General features: G+C 29.8%; 3 protein-coding genes across 13 annotated transcripts; 1 reads left to right on the top strand and 2 right to left on the bottom strand.

Moving 5' to 3' along the window:
* Positions 1-482: 482 nt before the first annotated feature.
* Positions 483-2,199, bottom strand: LOC124423273 (transcription factor BTF3 homolog 4). 4 transcript variants are annotated; one of them, XM_046960825.1, is made up of 4 exons: positions 1,918-2,199; positions 987-1,358; positions 752-890; positions 483-686 (listed from the first exon to the last, which is right to left on the bottom strand). In XM_046960825.1, the coding sequence occupies exons 1-3, from the start codon at positions 1,993-1,995 to the stop codon at positions 780-782; spliced, it is 561 nt and encodes a 186-aa protein (XP_046816781.1). In that variant the 5' UTR covers positions 1,996-2,199; the 3' UTR covers positions 483-686; positions 752-779. The 4 variants fall into 4 exon arrangements, with proteins under 4 accessions (XP_046816781.1, XP_046816779.1, XP_046816780.1 ...); XM_046960823.1 differs by having other exon boundaries at positions 764-890; XM_046960824.1 differs by having other exon boundaries at positions 483-667; positions 764-890.
* Positions 2,200-3,522: 1,323 nt separating this feature from the next.
* On the bottom strand, positions 3,523-7,295 carry LOC124423271 (uncharacterized protein C2orf42 homolog). 6 transcript variants are annotated; one of them, XM_046960813.1, is made up of 7 exons: positions 7,163-7,295; positions 6,559-6,947; positions 6,140-6,463; positions 5,829-6,048; positions 5,546-5,751; positions 4,529-5,447; positions 3,523-4,432 (listed from the first exon to the last, which is right to left on the bottom strand). In XM_046960813.1, the coding sequence occupies exons 2-7, from the start codon at positions 6,943-6,945 to the stop codon at positions 4,242-4,244; spliced, it is 2,247 nt and encodes a 748-aa protein (XP_046816769.1). In that variant the 5' UTR covers positions 6,946-6,947; positions 7,163-7,295; the 3' UTR covers positions 3,523-4,241. The 6 variants fall into 6 exon arrangements, with proteins under 6 accessions (XP_046816769.1, XP_046816773.1, XP_046816768.1 ...); XM_046960817.1 differs by having other exon boundaries at positions 5,546-5,730; positions 6,559-6,950; positions 7,163-7,294; XM_046960812.1 differs by having other exon boundaries at positions 6,559-6,950; positions 7,163-7,293.
* Positions 7,296-7,404: 109 nt separating this feature from the next.
* On the top strand, positions 7,405-11,618 carry LOC124423272 (tyrosine--tRNA ligase, mitochondrial). 3 transcript variants are annotated; one of them, XM_046960821.1, is made up of 4 exons: positions 7,405-7,765; positions 8,003-9,322; positions 9,433-10,331; positions 10,434-11,618. In XM_046960821.1, exons 2-4 carry the CDS (start codon positions 9,150-9,152, stop codon positions 10,790-10,792), a joined length of 1,431 nt encoding a protein of 476 aa, XP_046816777.1. In that variant the 5' UTR covers positions 7,405-7,765; positions 8,003-9,149; the 3' UTR covers positions 10,793-11,618. The 3 variants fall into 3 exon arrangements, with proteins under 3 accessions (XP_046816777.1, XP_046816776.1, XP_046816775.1); XM_046960820.1 differs by having other exon boundaries at positions 7,854-9,322; XM_046960819.1 differs by having other exon boundaries at positions 7,405-8,176; positions 8,500-9,322.
* The last annotated feature ends 2,991 nt before the right edge of the window (positions 11,619-14,609 follow it).

Below are 14,609 nucleotides of genomic sequence, written 5' to 3'. Positions count from 1 at the left end.
AAACTTTCCTTTGTTAAATAACATTATTACAGATAGATAAAACCTTATCCTCCGTTTTTTCGAGTGTAACTTCGTTTTTTTTCTCTCTTACTTTTTTTTCCCCGTTATTAATTTGAAGTTCCAGCTTGTATAAAGTTAGTTGAAATGAAAAATCAAAGCTAATAAAACAATGATTTTCTTTAAAAAGTCATCGTTAATTCGTTTCAAGGCGTCGATATGATATATAGCCATATTATATAAATTCATTATTTTGTATTAGTCTTTACATACACTTGAACAACTGAGATAAACATTCACAACATTGTTATAGAATGTGGCTTTTGTTTAAACATATATATATATATATATAAATATATATATAAATATAAATATAAATATATATATATATCCGCTACTTTTAATTCGGGAATAATAATGTTTTTTCTCAGCTGATTCAAAACAAAGTATACGTTTAACAGATGCAATAAAATAAGAAACACATCTTTCGTAGAAATATTTAATTTCTGTAACAGCCTATTTTATTTCTTGTCAACTGTTACTCATATAGCAGTATTATAGTGTATGTCAAGTATTTATAACGTGTGTATAGTTATATTTCGCTTAATTGTTGCTTATGCAACTTCGCATTTCTTGACTTTTAATTACAACAGTCTGTCCTGGGAAACATCTATAGAAAATAAGGAAATCTAATGAACAATAGTACTTGTGTTTCTTCGCAAGAGATTTACTTAATGTCTATATATCTATGTACCTAGGGCTTTACCTCGACAATAAATTCTTTAAGCTTCGGGCGTAGCTAATGGTGCCTCTTTCTTTTCGTCGATTGTGATTATTTCTTTTTTGTCACCGGAGACTTTATCATTCTCTTCGACTTCTTTTTTTGGTGCAACCTAGAAATAAACATAGATATTATCTATAGAGTTAAATAACAAAGATATATAATTATTTTTATTTATAAAAACTATAGAATCTTTTATAACATTTACCTCTTCTTTGCTTGCCTCATCAAAATTCTCGACTAAGTCTGGAACTTCGTCGTCTTCTTCTAACGTAGCTTTACCAACTGCGCTACCTGCCACTGTACTTGCTAACCGCTTAAGTTGCGTTAAACCTTCTGGACCTAATTGACTTAGTATACCAGGCAACATTTCGGTTATTTGTTTATTTTCCCCATGGCCAGTAATCGCAAATGTGTTAGCCGATAAACTGGCCTGAGCTTTTGGATTATTAAAATGGACGACAGTACCATCGTCCTTGATCATGTTAACTTCCTCTATACCAGGAATAGTATTAACAGATAATTTTTTCAGACAACTTTGTAGCTTTTTGTCATCTGTCGCAGCGGTCGCATGTACTACCTGCAAAATCCCATAGATATTATCATTTACATGAAAGTAATAATGAAGTTTTAGAATTAAAGAAAATAAATTAACTAATAAATAAACAATTGTCTATTAGGAATAGAAGTGAAAATTAATGATATCTATATGTTGGAACAATAAAACTATTCCATGTTTTTTCTCATAATAATTAGCTATAAGTAAATCAATGTAAATAGTAGCAAGAAATGTAAGATGATAGAAAGAAATCAAAGAATATCAATAATATAAATGAATTATCAAAGAATAAAGAAAGAAATATGTCTAAAACGTAATATCTTAGATACAGGTTGAATTTCTATTTCAATGAAAGAGAACGTTAAACTAGAGAAAATATTTTCTATAGAAATAGAGTTGTATTATAAGGAAAAAAAAAAAAAAAGGAAAAGAAAAAGATGTAAAATTAGAATTAATGAGATCGAAGTAGAACGAAAGTTAATACGATCGAACGTAACTAATGTAAAGGGAAATGAAAGAAGAAAAAAAAATAATAAAAAAAAAAAAAAAAAAAAAAAAAACAAAAAAAAGATTGATGTACCTTCTTCTTGCGTCGGGGTGTTCCCTTACCGCCGATTCGTACTTGGGCTTGAAGCTTCTTCAACTTTTCCGGATTCATGTTGATATTATTATATGGAAAAGGATAATTAAACGATCGATTCGAATATTATACACGATACGTGATAATGGCGTAAACAACGGTGAGATTTCGATAAGATACAAAAAAAGTCGAGTACTTCGTATTAAACGAAACTGCCGGCGACACAAACACGTGCTCTCTGTTCGCCGAGTGGATCGAGAAAATGGAAGTGTACGCTTCTCTAACTCTCCTACGTCAGAGGCAGCTTCCGTACGTATTCAACGTTTCCGGTTGAATCTTAATTCAATAGAATTAATCGCGCGTAAAATTTTCATCATTTCAAACAACTTTATTTATCATTGATAACATTTTAAAAATGGCCTTATATTATTTTAAATCAATATATTTTAACAATGTCATATTATTTTTCGTCAATCGAAATTTCTTACAACAGTTCCTTTGATTCACGGCGTCGCTCATGGAGGGAGAGATAAAGAGAGTGAGCGAGCGAGCGAGTGAGTGAGTGAGAAAGGTGAGGAGAGCAAAGGTGGCAGGGAGAGGAGAGAAGAGGAGAGAGAGAGAGAGAGAGAGAGAGAGAGAGAGAGAGAAAGGAGGAAGAGAAAAGGAAGGAAAGAAAATCATCGCGTAACGTCGTGTGCTGTATGTCTAGAGAAAAAAAATTTTCATGGTAACCTTATGGGACTGAGATATACGGGACATGAAATCGAATTGATTTATTTAGGTCGATATCAGCGATATCGGTCCTTTTATTTATTATTTTTTTAAACATCTATAAATAGGGTGTTTTCTTTTTTCTTTTCTTTTTCGAAAAGTATCTAGTATTTCAAGGAAGAAATATTTTTTTTCTTTCTTTATTTAATTTTATCTCTCTCTCTCTCTCTCTCTCTCTCTCTCTATCTCCATCTTTATCTATCTTTCTTTATCCTCGCACATAAAATTTTTTTTGTGCAAGGATAATAAAGTCAAATTGGAGATTTGAAATTTGTAATGGCAATCATGATCTTGATATTTACATTCGGTTTAACCTTGAGACTCGATAGATATGTTTTAACGTTCGTACTTCTAAAATCCGCGAAAAAAGACATTTTATTCGATACGACTTGAATATATAATCTTTATTTCTTTCCTGTATTATGTATGGCTATTGTTTTTAACCTAATCATGCTTAGAATTTTTTTATGAATTATATGATTGAATATGGTTGCAGGAAAATAATCGAAAAAAATTTACAATATTATAGAATACGTATTTATTAAATAACATATTTTTTAGTATTTCCGATCTAAGATATGTGTATATATATATATATATATATATACACACATACATACACATATATATATACACAATATATTAAATCGACATATGTGTATGATACATTAATCATTATATAATAAAAACAATTCGAATTTTTTTTTTCCTTTTTCTTTCTTTCTTTTAACGTCGATTCATCTCGGTAGTAGTAATTTTAATAAATAAATAAAAAATAGGAAAATTTAAAATATATAAATTGCTTGTTCAAACAAGTTTTCATCAATATAATTTAATTATCATTAAACGACGCTCTAAATGATTCTCTAAAATTTTATTCGCGCATCGGCAAACAATTGTTTATTTAGGAACGCACTTTGTACCCATCTTTAAAAAACAGAGTAAATTAGATCAGTCTTTGCATTTAACAATTTCAACTCCAACCTATTAGAGTATCAAAAACAGAAATAGCAATACTTATATATGTTTCAGTACATTATCGATAATATACTTTCTAACGTATTTAAATTTTTTTCGAAGCATATATATATATATATGCTTTTTTTATACAATTAAAAATTTTGCATTATTTAACCCTTCAAGTACTAGTTAGTTAAATATCTTATAATTCAATTTAAATTGAAATATATTCACACAGATAAAATATATAAATAATGTACAAGCATTCATAAAAATATACAAAGTTAATTACACATTATTTTGATAGATTCGTTATTAGAATTTATGTACTGAAAGGGTTAAAGTTCATTTAAATTAACTTATAATATATAACATAAAATCGTTTCGCATACGATTAATAGCCGATTTAGATATATACATGACTATGCAATGTAAAATATTCTTGTGGTTTTTTTTCTTCTTTTTCTTTTTTTTTCTGTTTTTTTTTTCTTTTTGTTCTTTTTCAAACACTTAAAATTTTGCAATAACAAAGAAATAACAATACAATACTTTAAAATAAATACTTAACTTATATAGACATTTTAACTTTTTATTCAATAATTTTTCGATAATGCTATCTTTCTCCATCTTTGGCTAGCTTCATTTTTAACGTGTCCAAATTCAAATCGAATTCTCAATTCGCCAATTTTCGATATTGGTAGAATATCCGGTATCCATTCTATTAAGAACGGCGTTGGCTCCACTTGATTTGGAGAAGTATTACCTAAAAATATTATTTGGAAAACTATATTCCATTAACAAAAAAATTAATTAAAATTGTTGGCTAATATATGTATATCTATATAATGCAGAAATAATATTTTATCGAAAAAGTCCTTACCAACTTTTAGATAAGTTTTCAATTCCAATGGTTTGATCAATGCATTATTATTTGTTTTTTTATACCGATCGATATCAGTTTCTTTTCGTTTATATAATTCGTATGTACCATCTGCATTTTGTATAAAACTTCGTGTTATTTCTAAAGGTATAAGAGGCGTTTCAAAAATACTCTTCACGTGTAATATATTTGTAATTTGCCATGTATATTTAGTAAAGGTGCCCAATGGTACTCCATCTTTTCTGACAAAGGCTGTTGTTGAATTAGGTAAACGTTTTTTCTTACCGCCACAAGATATTCTCTCCCGTAAACAATCAAAAAATATTTGTGGTACATGAAATACCAAAGGGTCAGGTTTTCCATCAAATTGAAAATGCATTGTTTGATTTATTCTCTCTGTAATTGATGCTAACCATTTTATGAAAGATAGGCTTGTATTAGCTTCGTCCAAGTCTTCGCATGAATTTTGATATCTCTTTATAATAGTTGGTTTTGCTTTTGATTTTCTAGGTTCAATGGAACTTAAATTATTTAGACCTGTAGCATTTAATTTATTCATATTTTTGTCATCTCTTTTTCTCTTTATTGAAACAGCCGGTTGGATAGAACCACTTTCAGAATTAGATATATTTCCATTATCATACTGTATTAAAGCATTCTTTTCTATCATCTTAATCTCACTACCATTTATTACTGCATTAGTATCTATTAATTTTATATTGTTTACATCTAATACTGTATTTGTATCAATGACTTTTAAATTTCCAGTATTTAATATTTTTATATTATTATCATTTAATATATATTGACTATTTAATACATTGTACTTTGTATCAATTTCAGTTTGCTCATCTAATATTTTCATAGTATTTCCATTAAATTGTACACCATTCTGGTCGATAACTTCCAAATTATGAACCTGAAAAATAATTATAATTATAATTAGAATATTATTTTAATAATACTTTCAAATATTCACTGGCTATTAGCAAATAGCATAGAATGGTTGTGTGATACCTGAGAAATAATATTATTATCTTCTAACAAACTACGATCACATTCCACTTCAATATTTTCAACAATGCTATTAGGTAAAATTGATGAATCCAAGTTCATTGAATCTAAATCAAGTCTATTTCCATCTAAACTTTGCACAGTTAAAGTGTCATCACGAAAAATCAACAGATGTGTATCAGCATCATCTGTGTTTAAAGCATCTAGATCTAACATTGGTTATAACACAAAATTAGGTATCTTTTATGATAGGAAAGTATCCTTCCATAAAAAATATATATATTACCTATTCCAACTATTTTATCTTGTTCATTATGTTGCAAAATTGATACTGATGGCTTTGGTATACTTAAATCATTTTGATTTAAGTTTATATAATAACTAAATTCTTCCGACAATTTAGGATCACTAGCAAAGGCACATATACATGCATAAAAATGTACACAGCGCTTTGCTTGCAAAAAATGCATTGTTTCTATCTTATCTCCAATTGATTTTGTTGTACCCTGTACATATAATTTTATATAAAACACTACAATTTTCATGAAGAATTTTAAACTTTATAAAGTTTAAAAAATGATTATTCTATTAACTTACCTTAAATGCAGTACAACTACAGAAACAACGATGTTCTACTCTATCTTTCAATTTAGTAACAAAGAAAGAAAAATGAAGATATCCTAAAGGATGTTTTGGCGAAGCTTTACATTTTACAGCCATTATATTTTTAGAAACTCTTTGTACCAATGGACCAGAAGTTTCTGTAGCTAATAACCAAATTTCTTGTTTCATTTCATTGTTTACATTTAAAGATGATAAAATAGAATTTCTTAGGGTCAATGGTTGAGCCTCAGCATAACATCTTAATGCAGCTTGGATATGTTGACACGTTGATACGGATAAATCAGATGAATCTTTCTCCTTAAATTATATCTTATTATTACAATTCATGTGAATTCCATTAGGCAAATTAATTTTTTTTTTTTTTTTTATCATGAGAATATTTATTTACTTACATGACATTTAAGGACACTGGTATCAAAACTTCTCTCGCAAGTATCCACAAAACATAGAGCGGTTGTTTGTGAAATTAATGTTGTAATTTCGTTAGAAATTGTTGCATTTATTAATGGCAATTGTACAAAACCTCGATAATCAGGACCTTTGTCTCTCACTCGAACAGAGAACACTTGCGCAGTCGAACCGGTTATTAATTTACAAGCTTCCGTAGATAATTTTCGTTTTTCTCCTGGTTCTTTAAATACCGCATCACAATATTTATTTTTACAACACAATCCACGAGATCCGTTATATGTTCCACATTTTGGACACTTTCTCACACCACGTAAAGTTGCCTTTCCTAAATCAGATAATAATTTTCGAAGACGCTCCTCATTGGACATAGCTACTGAAAATATTAAATATATTTTAATACGAGTTCAATATTATTTACATATGATGAAATAATATATACATTAATATTTCATTTAAAAACAATATTTATATGTCAATCAAATATCAATGATTATTGCTTCACTTTTGTTAACATTTAATTCTTATATAAAATTATATTATATTCATTCATTCACATACGAGCTATTAACACGATTATGTCTATACCTTGTTATCTATCAAATTCAAATATATTAGGACGGTGACGATAAGGCAATGAAGAGATCTGCCTTTCGATCGATGCTAATACTTGAAAAATGTTGATTTCAACTAGTAAATAAATAACTCATTTCAATACTGATTATATATATGTATATATATATATATATATATACATATATATGTATATATATATGTGTGTACGAGATAGTCTGAAAAGTTTTTGATCTCAACATGAAGATGGTAGCACTCATCAACAAAAGCTAGGGAATGTGTTTGCACATCTTTTAAAAAGATACTAAAATTTCAGATATTTTGGATGCGCAGTTGTTTGACAATCATTTGAATGAATCGATGTGTGTTTTTGTGAAAATAGAAAAAATCGAGTATCGAGCTGTCATTAAATATTTGTTTTCTAAAGGCAATATACCTACGCAAATCAAAGACAAGTTGGACGTTGGGTACGGATTGAACTTTACATCATTATTTACCACTGTGAAATGTTAGGTAGCTGAATTTAAACGTGGCCGTATCAGTTTACAAGACGATGGACCTTCGGGACATTCAAAAACTCCAACCATTGACGATAACATCACTCAAGTTCACCAAATGGTACTAAACAATTGTCGAATTAAAATCAGAGACTTAGCAAAAACTATGAATATGTCCATAGAATGTGTTTGTTACATATTGAATCAAGATTTAGGCATAAGAAAGCTGTTCAATGCGTTGGATGCCGCGTTTGCTTACGTTAGACCATAAAGCGTTTTTGAATGAACATTTTCAATGTTCTGTTGACGCAGTTTAGGCGTAATAAATCAGAGTTTTTACGCCAATTAATTACTGTAGATGATACTTGGATACACCATTATAACCGAGAAATAGAAATACAATCAAAACAATGGACTGCGAAGGCAGAATCTGCTCTAAAAGAAACAAAAACTGTTTTTTCGGCTGAGAAAATGATAGCGACTGTTTTTTGGGATAGTCATGGAGTTATCTTAATCGATTAGTTTCAAAAAGGTAATAATCATTACAAGATCATACTACGTATCATTACTTGACAAACTGAAGGTAGGAATTGCGATAAAAATGGTTATATTTTTGGAGAAAAAAAAATTTTCTTTCACCAAGACAATGTGCTGTCTCACATCTTAGCATTTGCCATAGCAAAAAATCCACGAATTACAGTTTGAATTGTTTGACCATTCTTCTTGCTCATCAGATCTAGTCCGCAAGCGACGTTTTTTTGTTCCCTAAGATAAAAGTTGCGCTCAAAGGAAAGAGATTTTTATGATTATGTTAAATGAGGGAGGCCATCACTTTCTTAAATAATTATTTTACAGAGAAAGACCCCAAATACCATTTGAACGGGTTAAAGAGATGGGAGCATTGTTGGGAAAAGTGTATAGACTTTCAAGGAGAGTATGTAAAAAAATAAAAATAAATTTATGTATAAAAAGAAAAAAATGTCTTGTATCTTTGTTAGGTCAGAAACTTTTCAAATCACCCACGTATATTAAAAATAACATTTAGATCGGCATTATTCGCGTAAAAATTCTTATTGGTAGTTTGTCATTTTGTATCGTATATTGACCAATGAGAAAGGACTAAATCCTATGAGCAACCAATAGTATCACTTTATAAACCGTACGAAATATTTTCATTATTAAGTACGGAATTATTTTAAAAAAGATTAAGACAAAATTTCGATTTGTACATTTTATTAATAACAAGATTAAAATTATAACGAGAAAAAAAAAGAAATTATTATTTATGAAAATTGAACAAACGAGTTCGTCCTCTTATGAAATTTATAATCAATGCTACTCCTAACCTCTTTCGAGGCAAAACGAATGTAAGTCGGAATCGTCGTACATCGTTCAATTTGTTTGTGAAAAAATTTTTGAAGTGAAAATCTTTTACAAAAAAAATTAATTTAATTAATTTTTAATTAAATGATCTGAAGCATAGGTCTCAATTAAAAACTATTATAATGCATATAAAACGTTTATTGAGCGTTCGAACGTTTTTTCAAGTTTATCACAGAAAGCATAGTTCTAATGAAAATTATATACATAAAGAAAGAGAGAAAAACAAGATAGATAAAAATGTATTAAAACTCAAAGACAGGGGTATGTACGAGGATATTTTTCCGAATAATTGTAAGTAAGTATTATTAATCTGTATATTGCGTATTATATATATTTATTGCACTATTATTGAAAACACAAAATAAAAAGAAAAAAAAAAACTAACCTTTCTTTTTCTTCTTACAGCCAAGAAATAACAGATTTATTAACTACATCTCCACAATGTGTTTACGCTGGATTCGATCCAACAGCCAGCAGTTTACATATAGGAAATTTGTTAATATTGATGAATCTTTTACATTGGCAAAGAGCTGGACATCAAGTCATAGCTGTATTAGGTGGAGGAACTGGTTTAATAGGTGATCCTAGTCATAGAAAGTCTGAAAGAATCGAAATGGAAGAACTTCTCTTAAAGACCAACTTGGAATCCATTAAAGAAGACATAGAAAATATATTTAATAATCATAAACAGTATTTTTGGTCCGATAATACCAAATTATTGAAGCCATTGATCATCTTAAATAATATCAATTGGTATACGAATATTAATATCATTCAGTTTGTAAGAAAAGTTGGAAAATACTTTAGATTGGGTACTATGTTAGGACGGACATCCGTTCAATCACGTTTAAATTCAGAAACAGGAATGAGTTTTACAGAATTTACTTATCAAGTTTTTCAAGCATACGATTGGTTTCATTTAGCAAATAAATATAACTGTCTATTTCAAATTGGTGGAAGCGATCAAATGGGTAATATTATGTCCGGATACGATTTAATCACAAAAGCCACAAATAAGACAGTTTATGGTTTAACATTGCCGCTTATAACGGCAGAAGGTGGTAAAAAATTTGGGAAATCTACTGGCAATGCGGTTTGGTTATCACCATCGAAGTCCTCCAGTTTTCAACTTTATCAATTCTTCATTAGAACCAAAGACAAAGATGTTGAAAATCTATTAAAACTCTTTACCTTTCTACCGCTCTATAAAATAGACAACATTGTACAAGAGCATTTGAAACAGCCAGAAGATAGATTTGCCCAAAAAATTTTAGCCGAAGAAGTTACACTTCTTGTTCATGGAGGTAGTTCTAATTTAATAAAAATATTTAACATAGAATAATACTTTTATTACCTGAGGAAAAAAAAAACATAAAAAAAAAAAAAAAAAAAATATCTTTTTTCAGAACTCGGCTTAAAGGCAGCTAAAGAAGCTTCAATGGTGTTATATAATAAGTCAATCGATACTTTAGTTAAGATGAGTGCCGATGAGATAGCCAATGTATTTGAAGGAGCAACCGTTGTAGATATATTAGGGGAACAAGGCTTAACGATATACGAATTAGCAACACAAGTTAAATGTTTCAAAAGTGATCATGATGCACGTAGAATTATATCAGCAGGCGGTTTTTACGTAAATTATGCAAAAGTTACAAACTTGAACGAAGTTGTAGTTCCTGGTATTCATATATTATCGAATAATGTGACCCTATTGAGAGTCGGTAAAAAATCATATCACATAGTACGATGGGTCAATACATTATAATTGATTCTTAAATTTGTATAGCTTTTTTCTTTTCTTTTTTTTTTTTTCTTCGAATAAGTATGTATATATATATATATATAACAGATCTTCAATGAATGTCATTATTTCGTTTTAATTAATCATTTATAAAACATCAGAATTAAAATGCTCTACATTACCATTCGAGTTTCTACCAGTAATACTACATCACGTCGATAAAGTAGAACGTATCGTTAAAACTAACGACCAAAGATATTAATTTATTCTATAAACGAGTACGATACTAAATTATATTTGATAGCGGCTATGAAGAGACGGAGAAGGTTGGGTGTGGGGCTGGGGGGTAGGAAGAGAGTGGTTCAGGACGGAGAGAAAAACTGAAAGAATATGGAATTTTTAAAGAGGTATAAACTCGATTTTGCCAAGTTGATAAAATAAAAGATAAGGAGGAAGCTGCAACAGCATACGTCGTAGGATGATCCGGTCCGTTATCGGTGGAATGTTAAAAGGTTAGCCGGCTCGTCATTTTGGATTTATCTGAATTAAAATTCTTCAGGGCTGTGCCTTTAAATGCATTTTTGGTAAGGTCATAAAGATCGTGCAACGAAATTTTGGTTTTTCTATTTTTCTTTCTTTTTTTCTTTTCTTTCTTTTTTTTTCCTTTTTATCTTTTTTCCAAATAAGAAAATATTCTTACGTCGATTTAAATTTATGCATTCACATGAAGTAGATACCTTTAAAGGAAAAGAGCGAGCTTTTTTATCGTACATATCTTCTGTACGTATGTAGTAGCATCAGTAGAGATCAGCAAAGCATTCCTTTTTAGTCGACAAATTCCTAAGCATTCTCCAGATACTAATAAGGAATATATATATATATATATATATATATATATATATATATATATATATATATATATGTATATATGTACTCCGGTGTAATACATCGCTGATACATTAGAAGTACACGAAAGGAAAGATCATAAAAGTAAAAGTAAAGGAAGGGAAGGTAGCGCTTGCTTGAAAAATGTTGCAAATTAAAATGGCGGGGAACGTTGAGGAAGTTTCGTGGCTTACGACAATTGCGTAACAGATGGCGCATATATAAACTTGTTGAGAGTTAAGCATATTGTTTTTTTTTCTTTTTTTTTTTTTTTGTCAATTAAATTAATAGAAATAAAAACGGACGATATTTTCACTATCGTCGAATGATTTTTCATTGCAATTCGAAAATAATAAGATATTTTTGTAAATCAGATAGAATTTTGTCGATGGCCAAATATAAAAGCCATTAGAAATTTCTCACGATCATATATATATGCATCTTTTCGATTTCTTTAATTTTTAATCGCCATTTTAAATAGAAAGGAGAAAAGGAAAGGAAACAAAAAAGAAAAAAAAAAAGAAAAGAAAAAAGAAGAAAAAAATAAGAAATAGAAATGAAAGAAATGAAAGAATAACGACGAAGTGTACGAAAGTGCATGGAACTCCCGTTTAACAGGAAAACCGCTTTAAGGTTTTACAAGAGGAACAAGCTGAAAGATCGAGCATGTTATTTGTCTCTCTCTCTCTCTCTCTCTCTCTCTCTCTCTCTCTCTCTCCATTTCTCTCTTTCTCTCTGTTTTTGAAATCGTCGTAAAGTCTCGATCGTCGTCGAAAGTGAAAAGAAATGGAACGGGGCACGATAGGTTAGCGAGTCGTACCTGTATTACCTTCCACCTAACTTCGGTCCAACGTTTGGTCCTTTCCCTTTCCCTCACCCTCACCTTCATCCTCATCCCACCCCTACCACCATCGCTACCACCTCTTCTCCCCAATCCCGTCTACTTACTTGCTTTTCGTAGCTTGGACTTTGCTTTATGCGGGACACTTTATGCCCCCGATTGCGAACGACACCGGAACGCTCTCAAGTCCTCGTCGGCGTAGCGGATCCGTTGCCTTCCACCGATCGGGATCCCCTTTTTCCGATCGCAAAACAACGAGAGCGCTTTAATTTAAGATTCCAAGAAGGACCGAGAAGAAGCTGGTCGCGTTTCTCGAGTCATCTTCCTCCCCCACTTCGTTCTCCCCACTCCCCTCACCCCACCCCCACCCCCACCTTGTTCACTCCCTCTTCTTTTTCCTCTTCCTCGTCCTTTTTTCCTCGTTCTTTTTCTCTTTTCTTTTGTATTCTCTTACGTCCCGTAAGATTTTACAAGACGCCGGCACGTTTTAATAATCGTGTTCGAGCAAAATTCATTTGTATTCGAAAAGCAAATGAATTATTATTTTTACTTCATCGTACATTTCGTACTTGTTAATTTATCATTAATTTTAAATCATATAATACATTTTCAATTGTAATATTTAAATATAATAATATATACGTTAGATGATTTTACGTCTAGGGAGACGGATCGAATCACTATGATTGAATCTTGATTGTGAGATAAGATGAAAAAAATTGCGAGTGCGAGTTATATTTTAGATTATTTTCGAATGAACGTGAAACGAAGAGCGTAATGAAATGTTTATTTTTTTTTTTTTTCTTTATACGAAGCTTAAAGAACGTTATGCGCATTAACTTATTAATTCTCGATCTCGGTTGATATTTACGTCAAATGATTTTACCTATGGAATCAATGGAATATCTTTATTGCGTGATTTTAGATTATTATACATTTTAAATTATATACACATAATCATTATAATCAATATATTTTAGATTATATGTTATCACTTTTTGAAGAAAATTATTATGTAGATGAAAGAATCGGTATCCGGTAATTGAATTAATTGTACGATTGTAAAGCGTTATTACGATTAAGGAATAATTCTTCTTCATTTCGTTTTACTTTTTATTTTGATTGACAAATCGTTTTTAATATAATATTTATTTATTTGATATTTAATTTTTTTTTTTCGAATAACGTTTAGTAGAAATTTTTTTTCTTTATTTCTTCGACGTACATGTGCTATCGAACTTTTCAAGAGGAGATATTCAACGATACGAACAAATAGAAATGTCGAGAATAAACAGGAGGAAGGGGCTTATTTTATACAATTATTATTGATTTATTATTGAAGTTATATCAAATTACAATGAGCAGAGCGAAAAAGAAATTATGTTCATATTATACGTCGTAAGAGAAAAATGAAAAAAAAGAAGGAAAAAAAAATTATACAAATTTGAAGCCACGAAGAAATATCAAGATATATATATATATATATTATATAATATTTTATGTTCACTTACTGACGTTCTTTATTCAAATAGAATTTTCTTTGAATTATTATAACCACCTTTGGTATGTATGTACGTGCATATCTAAGTACAACGAATGCGTTCAACGTTTGGATTATTATAGTCACCTTTAGTATATACAGAGAGCGTTCAAAGTTGGATGATTATAGTATTACCTTTGGTATATACAATGAGCGTTCAATGCATTGATTGATTATAGTCACCTTTCCTAAGGAAAGGATTAATGAGATAGACTTTGACATTAAATTATGAAAGAAGTAAATACATTTGGTGAATTATAGTTTCGTTAATTTTATCCAAAGGATTAATTTTTATGAACTATCCTTGATATGCGTTGTTGTCGGTTTTTTTTTCTTTTTTTTCAAATGAAACATTCGAGTTCTTGTTTTTTATTCCTTTTCTTTTTTTTTTCGTTTTCCTTTTTTCTTTTTCTTGTATAATGGCCTTTGAATCGAAACGATTATAACGATATAATCAAAGATAACAACGTGAACATTATAGAAAATCGATTTCTACGTTCCATCGTTCGTTCGTTCGTTCGTTCATTCGTTTGTTCTTTCGTTCGTTTGTTCGTTTGTTTGTTCGTTCGTTTGTT

The sequence above is a fragment of the Vespa crabro genome, chromosome 4 (genome assembly GCF_910589235.1).
Source record: "Vespa crabro chromosome 4, iyVesCrab1.2, whole genome shotgun sequence".
NCBI lineage: Eukaryota > Metazoa > Arthropoda > Insecta > Hymenoptera > Vespidae > Vespa > Vespa crabro.
Note: the sequence above shows the minus strand (reverse complement) of the source record. Positions and strands in the feature narration are given on the sequence as shown.

What these genes read in the sequence shown, in the direction of transcription:
- LOC124423273 (XM_046960825.1), bottom strand. Translation starts at nt 1,995, where the DNA reads ATGAATCCGGAAAAGTTGAAGAAGCTTCAAGCCCAAGTACGAATCGGC. An exon ending in CACCCCGACGCAAGAAGAAG is followed by an intron (nt 1,359 to 1,917) that starts GTACATCAATCT and finishes GGGATTTTGCAG; the next exon opens with GTAGTACATGCGACCGCTGC. An exon ending in ATGAGGCAAGCAAAGAAGAG is followed by an intron (nt 891 to 986) that starts GTAAATGTTATA and finishes GTTTATTTCTAG; the next exon opens with GTTGCACCAAAAAAAGAAGT.
- LOC124423271 (XM_046960813.1), bottom strand. Translation starts at nt 6,945, where the DNA reads ATGTCCAATGAGGAGCGTCTTCGAAAATTATTATCTGATTTAGGAAAG. An exon ending in CCAGTGTCCTTAAATGTCAT is followed by an intron (nt 6,464 to 6,558) that starts GTAAGTAAATAA and finishes ATATAATTTAAG; the next exon opens with GAGAAAGATTCATCTGATTT. An exon ending in GTAGTTGTACTGCATTTAAG is followed by an intron (nt 6,049 to 6,139) that starts GTAAGTTAATAG and finishes TTATATGTACAG; the next exon opens with GGTACAACAAAATCAATTGG.
- LOC124423272 (XM_046960821.1), top strand. Translation starts at nt 9,150, where the DNA reads ATGCATATAAAACGTTTATTGAGCGTTCGAACGTTTTTTCAAGTTTAT. An exon ending in ATTTTTCCGAATAATTGTAA is followed by an intron (nt 9,323 to 9,432) that starts GTAAGTATTATT and finishes TTCTTCTTACAG; the next exon opens with CCAAGAAATAACAGATTTAT. An exon ending in TACACTTCTTGTTCATGGAG is followed by an intron (nt 10,332 to 10,433) that starts GTAGTTCTAATT and finishes ATCTTTTTTCAG; the next exon opens with AACTCGGCTTAAAGGCAGCT.